Source organism: Solanum tuberosum, unplaced genomic scaffold, assembly GCF_000226075.1.
Source record: "Solanum tuberosum cultivar DM 1-3 516 R44 unplaced genomic scaffold, SolTub_3.0 scf00149, whole genome shotgun sequence".
Taxonomy (NCBI): Eukaryota; Viridiplantae; Streptophyta; class Magnoliopsida; order Solanales; family Solanaceae; genus Solanum; species Solanum tuberosum.
This window is the reverse complement of record NW_006239072.1, coordinates 486,596-504,082: the sequence shown is the minus strand read 5'-3', so window position 1 is coordinate 504,082 and position 17,487 is coordinate 486,596. Positions and strand designations below refer to the sequence as shown.

At 35.4% G+C, this 17,487-nt stretch overlaps 2 protein-coding genes across 3 annotated transcripts in view; one reads left to right on the top strand and one right to left on the bottom strand.

The window, feature by feature from the left end:
• The window catches only part of LOC102603411 (probable RNA polymerase II transcription factor B subunit 1-1), an 11,085-nt gene extending 1,793 nt beyond the window's left edge, over positions 1-9,292 (top strand). Inside the window, exons 2-20 of one of the 2 annotated variants that reach the window (XM_015310970.1) lie at positions 209-287; positions 377-438; positions 617-680; positions 1,543-1,666; positions 1,888-1,963; positions 2,123-2,215; positions 2,625-2,669; positions 5,179-5,235; positions 5,649-5,804; positions 5,976-6,041; positions 6,183-6,306; positions 6,665-6,721; positions 6,819-6,946; positions 7,037-7,228; positions 7,319-7,432; positions 7,559-7,636; positions 7,949-7,996; positions 8,745-8,825; positions 9,019-9,292. In XM_015310970.1, the coding sequence (XP_015166456.1) occupies positions 209-287; positions 377-438; positions 617-680; positions 1,543-1,666; positions 1,888-1,963; positions 2,123-2,215; positions 2,625-2,669; positions 5,179-5,235; positions 5,649-5,804; positions 5,976-6,041; positions 6,183-6,306; positions 6,665-6,721; positions 6,819-6,946; positions 7,037-7,228; positions 7,319-7,432; positions 7,559-7,636; positions 7,949-7,996; positions 8,745-8,825; positions 9,019-9,105 (1,731 nt within the window). In that variant the 3' untranslated portion in view covers positions 9,106-9,292. The remainder of the gene's footprint in view (positions 1-208; positions 288-376; positions 439-616; positions 681-1,542; positions 1,667-1,887; positions 1,964-2,122; positions 2,216-2,624; positions 2,670-5,178; positions 5,236-5,648; positions 5,805-5,975; positions 6,042-6,182; positions 6,307-6,664; positions 6,722-6,818; positions 6,947-7,036; positions 7,229-7,318; positions 7,433-7,558; positions 7,637-7,948; positions 7,997-8,744; positions 8,826-9,018) is intronic. The other variant, XM_006352481.2, reaches the window with a different exon arrangement.
• A 1,684-nt stretch (positions 9,293-10,976) lies between these two features.
• On the bottom strand, positions 10,977-14,999 carry LOC102603077 (GTPase Der). The gene is made up of 2 exons (XM_006352480.2): positions 11,939-14,999; positions 10,977-11,364 (listed from the first exon to the last, which is right to left on the bottom strand). Exon 1 carries the CDS (start codon positions 14,740-14,742, stop codon positions 12,841-12,843), a length of 1,902 nt encoding a protein of 633 aa, XP_006352542.1. The 5' UTR covers positions 14,743-14,999; the 3' UTR covers positions 10,977-11,364; positions 11,939-12,840.
• Between the last annotated feature and the right edge of the window lie 2,488 nt (positions 15,000-17,487).

Here is a 17,487-nt window from a genome sequence, read left to right as displayed (position 1 = left end):
GGGTGGGTTGGGGTGGGGGGGGGGGGGGGGGGGGATTAATCTGAAAAAAGAAGCAACACAATTTCTGATCAGGTTATGGATTCAACAATAAAGATTCCTCTTTAAGATGGTATGAACTATGAATTTAAGATTCTGTATGGTAGATTCTACTACAGTTGTTATGCAACCAACTGTTGATTTTCTAATTTGTCTTTTTAATTGTGTGTAGACCAAGGAACGGTTTTATTTTATGCCGAATGACCCAACATTAACGACAAAGCTTAATGTGGAGTTCAAGTTGATTAAAGGTGCTTTTGTCTGTCCTTTTTCCCTTCACGACACTTAGCTTCTCTCTCCCGCCGTTCTCACTCTGACTCTCTCTCCTCTCTTTTTTCAGGCCACAAGTCTTCCAAGGAGTGTTCAAGTAAGCAGGCTCTACTTAATCTTACACAAGCTCAGGTTCGGGTTTATGTTTGGAAAAGCATTCTACTTGTGAGCCCTTTATTATGAGAGTGACCGTTTTCTTTCTATGTCTGGTCAAGTCTAGAAACAGTAGACTGATCCCAGTGTTGGTGAAGTCTACAAACTGCTAACTTATCTGAGTACTGCTACTAAATCCATTTTCTACTATTTTCAGGGTGGAAATTATCTTTTTGAATTTGATAGCTTCCCTGACCGTGACCAGTGTCGGGACTTTGTTGGTTAGTCTTTATGACATTCATTGACTCATCCATCAGTTTCATCACCCAGCTACAAGTGGACCATTCTGCTTCAAATATGTGAAAACTTGAAATATACTGGACTTCATTACATTTACGTGTCTCATTGTTGATTCCGTCTTGTGGTGTGTGATCAAATCCGTTTGCCCTTTGTTTTCATGTATTAGCTGTATGGGGTTGTACTTGAATATTCTGAATTGTTAGTCAAACATGTTGACATTCGTGTAAGTTAGACTTTGAGTTTGTTTTTACCTATTTTACCGATGGCCTTCGCTTTTGGACCCAGAAATATCGAATTGGAGCTCAATGAAGTCATTGGTCGTTTAGTAGATTTTTGTTTAAAGGAGGAGGCAAGACAATACATAAAATGGTAGGGAAGGGTTGAGACCAGCCTTCTCGTAGTATTGAGTAACACTTTCCTCCATGCTTCTCTTGCTCCTGTGTGCAAGTGTGGAATTGGCTTGGTGCTGAACTTGAGCATTTTGAGCAGGGCAGAATATAAGATATTGCTGCCTAAATGCTCCATTCCATGTGTATATAATTGACATTAATTATTTCAAGTACAGTTTGATTTTTCGGAAATTTTAACGAGTTAAGACTTTGTTTTCTGTCTAATGATCTTTTTTGCCCAACTGGCATTGCTGTCTATAGGTTAAGATAACAAAATCAGAGAATAGCCTCTTAAAAGGTTTAATGTTTTTTTTCACTGTTTTATATTACTAGTTCAACACCAGCTAGCTCGTTAAAGTGTATGCAGTTACTATATGATTACCCTGCACTGGACATTCCAAGTTGATATTTTAAAATTGTGGTTTTGTTTACAAATCTGTTTTCCCTTGAACAGCCTCAGCAATTGCAGCTTGTGGGGAAATAGGGAAAGCTACTTCCGAAAAACCTGCTGTTCCACATGATGAGCAACTTAGTGCAACAGAAATGGGGCGTCGGATTAAGTTACTGCAGGAGAACAGGTGAATGGAACTTTTTTCTGGTTCAATTTTGCAGGCAGGGGGCCTCTTCTAAATCTCTTTTTGTTATGCTAACTAGTGTTGTAAATGTGTCTTGTAAATGTTACAGTTTTACTTGAAATCTGCAGTTATTGTTGCAAATTTTCTTTCCAAAATTGGCATTTCATCTTCTCCTTTTTATTTCTCGTCTTGTTCATATCACTAAAAAGTGTAAGTGGTTGCAGTGAGTTGCAGAAACTTCACAGGCAATTGGTCATTGGAGGTATTCTATCAGAGGCTGAATTTTGGGCTGCTAGGAAGGTTAGTAGGTAGAAAAACCTTTAAATAGATTATTTTTCATAAACATAGTAAATCACTGTGTTCGCTAAAAGTTTTGAGCTATACCTGGAATCCTTCCTAAGCAGTTGGTGGCTGCTTTCTGTAGACATAACAGTATTTTATCTTGTCAATGTATTACAGAAGCTGCTGGAACAGAGTGAAAATAAGAAGCCAAAACAGCGGGTAGCTTTAAAAAATGACATGTGGAGTGTAAAACCATTATCTGATGGCCAGGTAAGAGGGAGATCTTCTCTCTGTGGTCTGTTTGTCACCATACTTGCATGTATACATGACTTACATTTTTTCTGATAGGGTGCTGTGTTTACTTCTCCAAGATATGTCTAAGCAATAGTGATTTTCTCAAATTCTAATCAGATTCTATTTCTCTTAATTCTGAAGGTGCTTAGTATTGTGATAAACTTGTCTCCTCTTTGTATTGAGTAATGGAATTACCACTTTAGATGTACGGATAAACTTGTGGCTCCTTTTACAAATAAATTACTAGAAGCAGATGAAAATGCAAATATTTTGGCTTTAAACCACCTTGTATTGGAAACAATGTGGTCTGCAGTCTCGTCTCTCCCTCTCCCCTTCCAATTGCTGACCTGGGCTTGACTATCTGTTGTTTTCATTGTTGTTTCAGACGAACAGAGTTACATTTAACTTGACTCCAGAGGTTATTCATCAGGTAACATTTTTTGTTTTATGAAGTGGTTAAATTGAGTCTAATGAAACAGTATGAAGCATAAATTTAGCTCAAACAAGGTCACTATAAGTTGTTCTTGTTAACAGTAGAGATGATGTAGGTCAAGGATGGATGCTTCCTTGTTTTAGTCATTATGAAAAATGGCTAGTAGGTTTGATTAAAGGAGATTTAATGGTGAAAAAATAAGGGAACTATCGAGCTAGAAGCCTCAGTCAGGAGCATCAATATAGCAAGAAAAAAGTTGTTGTATACTGAGCTGGGTGCTGCAAACTGTATTTGACTACTGTGAGTGGAGGTAGGATTGGGATTATGGAAAGTGAGATAGCAAGAAAAAAGTTGTTGTATACTGAGCTGGGTGCTGCAAACTGTATGTTACTACTGAAAGTTGAAGTAGGATTGGGATTATGGAAAGTGAGATTTGGTTTTGGTTTAATTTTTGAAGAAATGATTCTAGGAATGTGTTTGAGCAAGGAAGGCAACAATTGTGTGGTAGGATTTGCTTGGATTATGCTGTTTCGAAACAGAAATGGTTAAATTTGATTACTTTTTGGAAACAAAATTAGATCATGATGTGTGACCTAGTGGTCAATGAAGTGGTTGTGAACCATGAGGTCTCAGGTTCAGTTCTCAGTTCTCAGCAGATACCAAAACACTAGGTGATTCTTCCCATCTGTCCTAACCTTGGTGAACAGAGTTACCTGGTGGGAGATGGTAGGTATCCCGTGGAATTAGTCGAGGTGCGAGAAAGTTGGCCCGGACACCACAGTCATAAAAAAAAATAGAATTAGATCATCTCACACTTTCCAGAAACAAAAATATTTATGAGGGAGATAGGTGTTTTGATTCTTTTTGGTAAACCCTCGATACTTTTGATGTAATTACTACAGGAGTTCACCAATGGTGTACTTCTATGTTTATAATACCAGTTAACTTTCTCAAAACAAAAGAAACAAAAATATTTAGCTTCAGAAATAATCAAGAAATGCTTCGAAGCTCATTTCGAAACCAATCCTTCAAAAAACTAAACCAAAGCCAAATCCAACATGTTAAGTTGCTTGTTTGTTCTTAGACCAAAATAAATGTTTCACAAAAGAACTGGTACAGTTTTTTAACCAACTAAGTTTGGTTTCTGCATTTATAAATGTTTTCCAAAAACATTTGGGAACCGAGTACCATTTCAGATGCAATTGAATTGTTGATTTGAAGTGGTAAACTTGCATAGAATAAAAATGAATAGGTAAAAGAGAACTTCCGGGCATCAGCTGTTGGGGTTAGAATTGTATTGGACGATTCAGGTGTAATCACAATTGCTAAAGTTGTCTACTGATGGGATTTTCAAAGCATTACTGTAGATAGAGTTTCTCCAACTTGTTTTGCAATCCGAACAGGATTGCAAAACCATTGAGGAGCTAGCTTTCTAGGCTGTTCCTTGATTCTTATTATTGAAATCCATAACTTGACCACAAGAAGAAGGGAAAGAATCTGAGGTTCCAAAATTTTATGTAAAGCACAGAAATCTGGAAAACTATGAAGACAACACATCAACTTAAAACTTTGAGTAAATGCTTTGACCCAGATAATTAGAGAAAGAAACTTAAATAATACACTAAGTCAGTTTCCAGGGTTTGCACGTTGAAGTTGAGGAAGCTCTAAGATTTTTTTATTTTTATTTTTATTTTTTTTATGACATGGGAAACCAGCAGCCGCTACCCTTTGGGTGCGCACAGGGTTCGTACTTGAGACCTCCAGCATGGAAGTCCCAAGCCCAAACCACTGGGCCACCCCGAAGGGTAAAGCTCTAAGAATTTGGCGTTTGGTCTAGTGGTAAGATCACACACATGATGTGTTTATCGTGAGGTACACGTCATGAGTTCGAACACTGGTATTAAGTGGAGAAGGTAGAGGGTCAGACCCATTACCCGCTGGGTTTCAAACCGTGCTACTGGTCCTTGCAGATTTCTCTGTTATCGAAAAAATATTTTCTGAAATTTACATCAGAAATGTACTATGCTTTTACCTACAAAACTTAATTAATAATCTTCTTTTATTTAGCGCTAAAATTATTTGAATCATTTTTACGGCTAGTGCGATATTTGCAGCTCTTTCTGATCTACAGAGCCCACTACCCCCACAACTTATTGGATCTAGGATGTAGTTGGACTCTTCGCTCTTTTTTTTTAATAGTCGGACTCTCGTTCAGTAATCAAAATCTAACACACAGGAGAGTTGGATGAAAAAAAAACTTCATATTTGGGTCTTTTTATGCCTCACTCTCGTCTGTAAGTTGTTGGATTTCTAATTCTTCTAGTTCTGATGTTCTTCCCTCAGTTCTTTAAAGTATTATTCTAGGCTAGTGTATGAAATTAAACGACAAAAGTGACAATTGAGCTTTTTCAAGGTTCTGTATATTGTAATGAAGTAGTATTGGTAGCTGTATATGTAACATTGCTTTGTTTGTAAATCTCGTCTAATATGGTGAATCCTGTTTCAGATATTTGCAGAGAAACCAGCTGTCCGCCAAGCATATTTGAAGTTTGTTCCTGGCAAGGTAAAAATATAGTCAGCAAGCAGTATATACATTTTCTTGGATTTCAATCCGTTTATCTTGTGAGCTTTTTATGCACAAAAGCATGCTGAGATAGATATGCATGCTTAACTTGTCACCAAAATCGGACTAATTTAAGAACATTGAAGCATCTTTCATTGAAGCTTTAGGTAAACCCTTTCCAATTACAATTGAATATAGGAGTGGTACAGGCCTTTGCTCCCTTAGTGTAATTCATCTTCAGGTTTCCATCTTAATTGCTATACTAAGTGGTAACAATCTCTCAAAGCCACCTATTACAGCAATGATGTTATGTGAGAATTAATTATGCTACAGTTTTATCTTCAAATCAAACTTTTGAATTCTGGATCTTTATAGTTGCATGTTACATCTCTTGCTTCTGTTCTCTATCTCAGATGTCAGAAAAAGAATTCTGGACTAAATATTCAAGAGCTGAATACCTCCACAGTACAAAAAACATTGTTGCAGCTGCTGCGGAGGCTGCTGAAGATGAGGAGCTTGCAGTTTTTTTGAAGCAAGATGATATGTTAGTATCTGAAGCTCGGAGGAAGGTATTCCACCAGATATTTACTATTTCATTGTTTTCTAACAAATTCCATCCTAAAAGAACTTCCACTGAGTATTCTTGTTTCCCTCTTCTCTCTCTCTCTCTCTATGTCTTCCCTTGAGAGGGGTTGAATGGAGAAGAACTTCCAGAAGTCTTTACATTTTATTCTTTTCAGATCAGAAGAGTGGATCCAACTCTGGACATGGAAGCAGATGAAGGTGATGATTATATGCATCTCCCGGTACATCAGCGAAGCTTTATTCTGCAATGCAATTTAATCATTTATTTTCGATAGGACCTGCTGTTCTTGTATATTCTTTGATCTAACCCCTTCAAAGAGAATTGGAGCTAACCTATTTTTCATATGTCATGGTAAAAATAGGATCATGGGCTACCTCAGGGTGAAACTAAGGAGATTCTAGAACCACAGTATGAACCATTCAAAAGGTCTTTCTCGCAATACCTCAATCAGCATGCAGCAGTGGTTCTTCGAGGAAGAGTTATAGGTAAGCTTCTCTTAACAAACTCTATCAATAGCACCATTCCACTGTAACGAGTAAGTTCCTTTAAATTTCTTTCTCATCTGAGACAAATTGTGAAGCAGACTGAAGTTGTCTCTATGACGGCACCTTTGTGCAAAATGATAATGATTTTGTATGTACACTACTGATTCTTTGTTATGCATTATTAATGTGTCTTCTATGTGGATGTCCTTGATGTCTATTGCTTAGGGTTGGGAGAGGGAGACGGGTTAGGAGAACCTTCCATGATGTATTAGTGGTTCTGGCTGCCTTTGTTTGAGTTGGTTTTGTTTCATATTTGACTTGATATTTTTCCTTCTTATTGTCTCATCAATCTGGGAAGATGTTGAGCTGGGTGACACAAGATCTGTTGCTGAAGCATTCACCAGGACATATCAGGGTAAAAAGCATTTACTACTCATACAGTTGTCCATTTATCTCATTCTGGTTCCAAGCCCGGAAAAAGCTTATACAACTCATTGCATTTGGTGGAGCAGCTGAACAAGCTACTGAAGTGTCTGATGAGAATGCATATAGAGAACGCGTAAAAAAAGTTTCTCGAGTAGCTGAGATTGAGGATCTTCAGGGACCTCAAGACCCACCAGTTGCATTGCTAAGTATCAAGGTGTGGCGTTCATCAATTCTGTTTTTGTTCTGCTCACATCAACCATGATTTTCATTAGATTATCTAATATATAATTGTTTCCTAAATCAGGATCCCCGAGACTACTTTGATTCTCAGCAAGCAAATGCAATAAAGGCTTTGGGAGATGCTGAAACAGGGATAAGACAGTTGAAATTTAGTGTGAGCAAAGAAGAAGCCTTTTGCTCCTTGAAGGACTCCATCTCTGAGATAAATTCTCAAGGATTGATTGAACCAATAATTAGTCCCGAAGTAGCTCTCAAGGTATTTTTACTTTTTTTTGAAGTTAGGATATTGTCATCCAATGATATCATATTGTAATGGAGAAGTTGAACTATATATCATTGATTACAGGTTTTCAACGGGCTAAGTCAGAATATCTCAAGTACAAAATATTATCTGGGAAAGAATCCCCATGAGAGTGTGTTAGATCAGTTGCCTAGTGCAACGAAAAATGAGCTATTACTTGTGAGTTGTTTTACAGGGTGATTTTGTTCAGAAGTTTATTCTGAATCTAAAATCTTTGTCCAGACTTTATTACAGCTCTTAAATTCTGTTAACCATGACAAATGATAATTTTCATTGTACTTCTAGCATTGGACATCAATTCAGGAATTATTGAAGCACTTCTGGTCATCTTATCCAATAACGACAAAATATTTCTACGCCAAGGTAATATTTTGAATATCAATGTTGTATTAGGCCTTATAAAAGGGTAAAAATTGTATTAGGCTACTTCTTTTGTCACCAGCAAAATTATGTTGCATGGTCCGAAAGAAAGATTTAGTGTTTAGGCAGTTTTACTTATTTTAATTGTCTGGTATTTTCAAAATTTGGGTGCATCTTATTTATTAACTATGCATACTATCTGAATTTAATTTGATCTTGTGATAACATGACATTTTTGTAAATTTTTCGTTGTTTTTTCCTTCTTATATTGAATCAATAATCCCTCAAGTGTTTCTAATCCTCATCATTTGATAGGTGACTAGGTTAAAGGATGCAATGTCTCAGATATATCCCAAGTTGCAGGTATTGATCTTTTGGAAATGGATAAATATGCACTTGTGGACCTTTTTTCCCCTTTTACAGTTTCATTGCAGATTCTTTATGTTTTTCCTTTTTTTCCTTTTTGTATTTTTGAAATCTATAATGCACCAAACAAAGCATGGCCTGTGTTGGAAATTTGTTATGCGACTTTTTTCGATTCCATCTTTGGGTACAAATTTCTGAATAATGTGGAGCAGAAGATAAACCAACAGTGGTATTTAGACTAGCTTGGTTTGGTATAGATACAATGTTTAGGTGATTTGGGAAACAAAATAGTTCATGATAGAACAATGTCATTTGTAACAATAAGAAAACATCAACAGTTTGGAGATTTTAGTTAAACACTCCATAAATCTTTGAATATGACTTTTTTTTCTTTTGAAGTTCTCAGGAAACCATTTCATCAAGATACTAATGATCTCTCGTTACTTTTTTATTTTGAGAGAAGATTGATGTAGTAATAATAGGAAAATTTTGAATTACGAAGAACAAATCAAGTAGGGGTCTAAGGGTGAACAATGAAGTAAAATAATAAAAGACATCGGAAACCAAACCAGGTGCTTGCTGGTCGGCAATTTTTGGTGGTAGGGCTGATGCAGTGGAAATCAAATTGCTTCCCTGCCCAGCCACCCTTTGTGTGCAGTTTGATAATGTTTATTTCTTGCTATCTTTAGTCATATTAGACTTGAGGAGTTTTTTCTTGTGTGATGTTAAGTTCTGATATTTTCAGTTGATGTTCCAGGAGATCAAGGAATCTGTGCAATCAGATGTCAGACACCAAGTTTCCCTTCTTGTACAGCCAATGCTTCAGGTTAACTTCTGACTTCACGACACTAATAGTAGAGTTCGAGAATGCTCTAGCAGCAGGAAAGTTACATGAATATTCGCGGTCCTGCTTATTCTCAAAACCATGTTACACAGACATTTTATGTTCTCTAAAGTTCTTACTGTTGGAGTTGTTCTATTAATTTTGAATCTCATGGAAACATATGTTTTTTCCGCAGGCTTTGGATGCTGCCTTTGCCCATTACGACGCAGATATACAGAAGAGATCTGCCAAAAGTGGTGAGAGACCAAATGGATTTGTTTAGGCAATCTTAAAGGCCTTTATTTTTCTGGGGGTTACCATACACATATGTACATCTAACAAAATTTTGTTTGATTGTGTTATTACCATAATTTATATCTTGACAGTTTCTATTGTGTAACTGCCTGAGGAAATTGTACATCTAATGGAACTTTATTGAGTTATTCTAAAAAAATGTTTCTTTTTCCCTTCCTTCTTTGTTGGCTGGCTGATCTATTGAAATTTTGTTAAGAATGACATTAGAATTTATTGATTTTTCTAAAATTCATGGGAAGAGAAGAAAGTAGATAGAAAAATTCTTTTTCATCCGATCTTCCTGAAGTGAGTGAATTACATATAGAGATCCATAGGGATTATAGTTTAACTGGTTGAAATGTACTGTTCATAACGGTGATAATGTAGGTTTGAACCCTACTATGCCTACCGCTCCCTTCTTCTCACTAATACGAGGCATTCGAAGTACCCCCTACTCTGCAGATCTGTCAATGTAGAACCACATTGTTGTTGTTGCCTTTTGAGCACACCTCCTACGCTTATCACTCACCTACGCTTTGGCAACTTGTCCCCTTCAGTCAAGTAACTTAGCCCTTGTGATTTACGCCATCTATAACATAGCCGGTTTAGTCAGTATTGACGAATTTCAGATGGGTTATTGTTAATAGCAAACACTTGCATGTTTTTTGTATATATACATATATATTCTTTGATGAATTTTTGGGTTATTTATATATCAACTACAATAGATAAAACAATTATAAAGCACTCTAAGAAATCAAACTTGAAAACCTAAAACTCACCTACCTACCAAGTCCAAATTAATCAACCAAACATTAAAATTGTTAATCACATAACTTTCCAAAAGTATATAACACCTTACATTATCAAATTAACAACAGAATTCTTATACATTGATGAAAACAATGTTATGTCAATTAATCTTTGTTCAAAAAACAAAGAAAGAAAAAAAATAAATTAAATGTTGCTAATAATATGGTGGAGTAGAATGGTAACCCATGAAGGGCCTTCCTTCATCAACATGAACTGTGTGTTTCAATTTGTGATATCCATCTTTGAAAACTCCAAATCCAAACAACAAACCAATTGTAACCACCACTACAAATAAGCATATGCATAACATGCAAATCCTACCAGATAACAATAGACACATCAGGACCCTCTTTTTTTTTGAAAAAAAATTAATTGTTTTTTTTCGTTTTGTTTGTTCGATGGATCAAGATATGTTGTCTGGCTGTCATGCCAAAGGTGTTATCAGTTTGAATGGTGGGAAGAAGGTGTGGATATATATAGTTGAGAAATGGGAGAAGTAGTTATAAGTCTATGGAAGGGAGAAAAAGAGTCTATGGTTGATAAAGAGTAGAAGGATGAACCTATTATCTAAGAAAATATTTAAAAATTTATGTCATTTATTAGATAATTACAAGTAAATTTCTTGATGAACATTAATTGACAATCTAATAAAAACGATAATTGGATACTGTATACAACTTACCTTCTAAAAAATAAAAAAGCTTATTAATGTAATCCATTGGATAATAATAAGTAACATGAATGATCACAAATGTTTACTTAACATTTCCTTTAAGAGTGGATGTATTGCCTTTTCAATGGCCAAAATGCCTGTTATCAGCATTTTTCTATAGCAGATACAAAATATCCAGACAAACGACGTTGAGTCAATGATTGTTGTTGAGCACATATATTACCTCTTAGAAATGAGGTTTGACAGTAGCACAAAAGAGAATCCGAACACTGTTTCTTCTAAACAAAATCATGCACAATTTTACAACTCCAAACATGAAGCACTCTGATAATTGGAAAGTCATGTTTCATTTCAGATGACAATAAAAGAACAGATCAAAAATCTGTATGCCGATTCGACTTTTTCTAGATGAGAACGTATAATGTAACATAAGATGAAAGATAATGATATGCCTAACAAAACCAAAGAGTGAGACGGCAAGTAAAAACTCACAGTACTATCTCACTACTGATTGATTATACATAGGAAGGAAGGATAAAGTCCGCTGGTACTTCTGGATTCAAAAGGTACGGGAAGAAGAAAACTGTTTGCTGCTCAAACTGCAGCAGCAAACACTATCCGTACAGCAGTGGATCAAGGTATGCAACGAGCAGAAGTGCTTTGGACTTGAAGATGCATCCTTTTTGGAACTCCAACTGTGAATAATGTGGTTCTAAAAGCGGCTACTCCAGCAACTAGAGATCCGGTGGTTTTTGCAAATCACTGGTAGCAAGAAATGAGAAGCACAGGCAAATGAATATAGCATTCCTATGCGAAAACTAGTTGGGTAATACGAAAACCATATGCATTGACTATACATGTAATGTAACACACACCAAAGCAATTCAGTTTGACAAAAATGACTCATGACTAAAAAGCAAACAAAAAGGAACTGATGTTGCTCCATAAAGCAATTTGTATCTGAACATAGAATCTGATTTAGACTAAAATTACCATATATAGAAAAAAGACCAGTAGTTCTTCATGCACAAGCACAGGTTGGCACCCAACAGCTTAATAGCAGCAAAATCCGTATGGGTTTATAAAAGAAAACAACCTACTAGCAGTAGAGAAAAAAAGACTAGCAACAGCGAGACAGCCAACATCATCACAAACTCATCAAAAAGGGCCAACAATTCAAGAGCCGCATCAGAAAGCACCAGCAGAAGATTAACAAAACCAGCATTAGAAGAAAAAAATCAACTTCCACAGAATCACAACAAAATAATGGAGTACTCAAGCTTCAGCTAGAAATACAATTTTCAAAAACTCATGTAAGAAAAACCGATAAACTTACTAATGAAGTTTGCCAGCATTTGTACTTGATGTTTTCTTCCCACTACTATGCCCAATTTGATGGCATATTTTGCAAGTGCAATGAATTGCTCTCTTTTTGGCTGGTTGTTCATCTAGTTCTCTTCTCCATTTAATTGGTTATCTACCTCTCCTCTTCTCCATTTCCTTATTAGGATGCACAACAGTGTGATCTACAACTGGCCATTGCTCTCTTCCGGTACTGGATTGATCTTTCTAGAATACGTCTTCATATAGCATTCTTCATTGAGTAGGGGATGAACAAATTTGGTAGGATCTTCTCTAATATGAGTCATGCAGCATTAGAGCATGTCGGCATGGCACTCTACATTGACATGACATTTGCTTCAAATCCACCACATAATTTTTCAAGCCATGCACTTGAAACAGGTGTTGAGTAACTCTTTCTTCCCTCCTCCTGATTTTAAGTAACTCTTTCTCTTACTTTTGGTGGAATCGGAGTATCCAAAGCAGAAGCTATTTCATACCTCTGTTAAAATCTAGTCATAGTTTTTCTTCTAATCTATTCCAAGAATTTAGAACTATTTCTCTCTAACTTTTACCACAAAAGCATTGAAAGACTCAGTCATGTAGAAGAAACAAAATGATTTTCACCCTATATTAATTAAAAGAAAAAAGAAAACTTAACTTCCTTGACATATTCACATAAAGCATAAAATATAGAGGGCTATCGTCTATGATAGGATACAATGGAGAAAAGACTTGAGACAATGGTGGAGGGAGTTTACAAGGTACGTCAAAAGCCCTATGCCGGGCACCCAATCCAAAGTGGATATACGCCTTCCCAAAGACCAAAAATACTCTTTCTGTCTTTTTTCTGAATTAAAGATATGACCACATACAATACGCTAAAGTTTGGATAATTCAAGTGGTTCTGCTGTTTTCTACAGCAAGGATTGTTCTTTTGTCTGAAACAACCCTTTCCATCATTCTATTAGCTGATTGCTTGTTCTTGCTGCTGGTACTAGTTCTACTATTTCCTTCAACAGTTCGTTGCAATATACGGACTGGTATTCCACCCAAGTCAAAGTCTTCCTTCAAAGATCTAGTTAGGAACCTCAAATCTGTATCTGAGAGCTGGGTTTTTCCACTCATAAATGCAATAAAAGTTGGAGGTCTAGCTTTCACCTGAGTGAAATACTTGATCTTGGGTTGAGCTGCCTGATCTTTCCATGAATGTCTGCTCATTACCTTACATAGCCAACGGTTAAGACGAGCTGTTGGCAATCTCAAACACCACTTTTCATATGTTTCGATGACCTGATTCATTACAGCTATCTGGCTCTTTCCTTCTAGAGCTGAAACAAATACAACAGGTATCCCTGTGACCTGGGGAATAACTGTCTGAATTTCTTGGGGGACAGCTTCAGTTACGCTCTTGTACAATTTGTAATTTTCTTTCCCTCTTAGAAGATCCATCTTATTTACAATCACAACAAGACCACGTCCTTCCTCAACCGCTCGCCTTGCTATAACTACTTCAACATGCTTCATGCTTCGCCTAGTGTTTGCAATCTCTTCTGCATCGAGGACCAAAACAATTACATGTGCTCTCATAAGGTGTTTCCTTGATTGCATAATACTTAAAGATGCAGGGCCCTTCTCCTGTTGTTTTGTCCTCTCCAACCAGCCTGCTGTGTCAACCAAATAAATGGTTCTTCCTTCGTACTGAAATTCAGCGCGGATGGAATCTCTAGTCAAACCAGCCTCAGGGCCAACTAAAACACGATCTTCTTGCAAGATTGTGTTCAACAAGGTTGACTTTCCAACATTGGGCCGTCCAACAATTGCCAACTGCAATGGCAATTTACACTCCATATCTTCAGAGGAGGAGTCATTATCCTGTACCTCCTCATCAGCACATAAGTTGTTTTGGAGCACATATTCTTCAAGTAATGGTCTAAGAGTCTCATGAAGTTCAGCCATTCCAAGTCCAGTCTCAGCAGATAAAGCAATGGGATCCCCAAATCCTAATCTATAAGCCTCACCAGCAGCAGATGCAAGTGTACCATCACAATCATCCAGCGATTCAGCTTTATTCATCACCACAATAGTTTTCATTCCAGGTGCATTCTTCCTCAACCACTTTCCAACATCCAAATCCATAGGCAACACTCCATCTCTTGCATCAACTAACAAGAGTGCCAATTGAGTTTTCGACAACACATTTCCAGTCATTTCTGCAGTTCTACTAAGAACAGAACCAGAAGAAGCCTCTGCTTCTATACCAGCAGAATCCAACACCTTAAACCTCAAATTCCCCAATTTTGCAATACCTTCTCGTATATCCCGAGTAACATGATCAGTAGGAGTGTTGTACACAAGCGCCTCCCTCCTTCGTATCAATCGGTTAAACAATGCTGATTTCCCTACATTAGGGCGTCCCATGATTAAAACCCTTGGCAGCTTGTTAATATGAATCTGTGTAAAATCAACCATCTCTCTAGTAGTATATTTCGCTTCCTTTCCTCTATCACTACTACTAGTAGCAGCAGCATTATCTAACAATTCATCTGCCTTCTCTTGACCTAACAAAGTACAGAATTCCGCAACATTATGAAAGAAATAAGGATTTCGAGAATTACTTGATGACAATCCAATCATCTCATTGCAGCTTGAAGTAGAGCTCCAAAAAGTTCTGCGGCAGCATATTTCGTTAAATTCTGAAGTGATTTGGTCCGGTAAAGTAGTTGCTCTAGAGAGGATACCGAAGCTATAATGGCTTTTCCGCCTGAAAAAAGGCTTCAAATTTCTTAGCAACAACATGATTAGAAACAAGACCACCCTACCCGTAGAGCCTCGCGACTCAATAGAACTCCATTATCGCGTCGTCCGAATGGGGAAACTGGACAACGAGCTGCGGTGATGGAAAGATGAATCTGAACGGCGACAAATGACAATGGTGGTGCTACACGGTGGTTAACGCGGAAGAGTTTAAAGGCGGCGGAAGATAGAGTGTTTGTGACCTAGTATAGTACTACTATTCATTTAACAAAAAATTGGCTAAAATTGGTCCATATGACCCGCTCAATCTTTTTAAATTTGGCGGTTATATATTAGTTTAGCTCATTTTGGTTCAATTTATTTTAGGAAAAACTAAGCAAATACCTCATAAAATCAAAATAATTACAAACATATACCCTTTTATATTTATACTCCATTAAATAATTACAATATATACTCTCAACTAATTTCGTTTAACTAATACTAAATAAGTATCATATACTATATTGGTGTTATAAGGCTGATAATTTCGCTTAATTGATAATAAATCAATTTATATTGTATTGGTATCATTAAGGTTTCTTGTTCAGAAGTTACTCATTAGTCAATGATACTACATGAGTATACATAATCTCTTATAGTATCATTGACTAATGAGTAATTTCTGAACAAGAAAACTTAATGATTACACTCTTATAGTATCATTGACAATGAGTAATCTCTGAACAAGAAACTTTAATGATACCACAACAATATACATATACTCTTATAGTATTATTGACTAATGAGTAATTTCTGAACAAGAAACCTTAATGATACCAATACAATATAAATTGATTTATTATCAATTAAGCGAAATTATCAGCCTTATAACACCAATATAGTATATGATACTTATTTAGTATTAGTTAAACGAAATTAGTTGAGAGTATATATTGTAATTATTTAATGGAGTATAAATATAAAAGGGTATATGTTTGTGAACAAGAAACCTTAATGATATCATAACAAGATACATATACTCTTATAGTATCATTGACTAATGAGTAGTTTCTAAACAAAAAAACATTAATGATACCATAACAAGATACATATACTCTTATAGTATCGTTGACTAATGAGTAATTTATGAACAAGAAACCTCAATGATATCAATATTGTATATATGTACTGATTTAGTATTAGTTAAACAAAAATTATCAGTCTTAATGATATCAATACAATATAAGATACTGATTTAATATTAGTTAAACGAATATTATCAACCTTAATGAAAGAAGGAATGACCTGTAATTTTTTTATGAGAGAATGTGTATTTCTTGAATTACTTTGAGTTGGATATGGACATGTAATTATTTTAGGTCTAATGGTCAATTTATGTAGTTTTTTTCTTTATTTTAGAGAATCGATAGTTAGTCTAGTGAAATTGTATGTGTCGATGCAATTAGTTTAAACGAAAAAATATTTTGTATCAAACGAATAAATATAATGAATTTGAGCAACAAATACAACGACAAAATAATAATTATGAATCATAATTAGGTAACCTATAGTTACTAATAATAATTTTACTTCAAACTATAGTAATTCATAAAAAATTCTCTATTAAAAAGAAATAAATACATGAAGTGATAGGTGAAAAAAATACTCAAACTTCTTTTATATTGTTTGATTTATTATTCAAATATAAAATACTATTAAAAAGTAGTCTAAGGGTCAAACCCAAAATATCTCAGGTTTTTCATCGTCTCTTCTCATTTTTTCTCTATCCCACGCTTATAATACCTCGTACCTTCAGACTATGAATTAAATCGTTCGTCGCTCAAATATCACTTTGAAAAGGAATCATGTGGTAAAATGCAAGGAGATGTCTCGCATATCACGTAACAATGATTTTTGTCAGACGTCATGTTATGAGTTTGTGCATGTTCATGCGGTTACATCAAAGGTGATTCAGACGGTATACTTCCAATGCATGCTAGAGTTATTGACAATGACCCATCATGGAGTTGCGATGGGCTCATGTGATTCACATCTCGTGAGATGCGAATCGTAACAACCATCACAAATTACTATGTTTTCATCAAAACTAAAACGTATGGATCTAAATGCACATTAGAATATTATGATGAACATTAAGATTTAGAGGTTTGAATTTGAACATACTAAATATTAAGACGTTGCATTAAGATCTAGATCTTAAAATTAAGACTATTGTCTTAACATTTGAATGTATTAAAAAAAATGTAAAATTCAAATAAAATACTAAACTACTACTCCCTCCATGTTATATTTGTAGATGTAATTTGACTTTGTATGGAATTTAAAAAAAAAGACTTTTGAAACTTGTAGTCTAAAATAAGTAATAGATGTTTGTATGGCTATATATCCTTTTATAATGGGTAAAATAGACATTTTAAAATTAAATTATTACTAAATATAAAATTGTATTTTTTTTAACTGACAAAAAAAGCGAGTCTTATAAATTGGGACAAAGAAAGTATAATATTATATTAATAAGGTATTTAAAGAAAATTATATGGCAATTGATGATGGTGACTAACTTGTGAATCGATTTGAGATGATGTTGACGGTTGATGATGATTGTGGGTAGTAGCTTATGATATATTAATTGATAGTACTGATTAACCATGGTGGTTAGTGATTGAGAATGTTAATTAAGTGGAATAATATTGATTAATGGCGATAATTATTAGTGAATATAATAGTGATTGGTGGTGCAATTGTAAATGATTGCTAATGGTGATAACGATTAATTTTGGTGAC

Excerpts from the sequence above, each read along its gene's own strand:
- LOC102603077 (XM_006352480.2), bottom strand. The coding sequence starts at position 14,742 with ATGTTGTTGCTAAGAAATTTGAAGCCTTTTTTCAGGCGGAAAAGCCAT.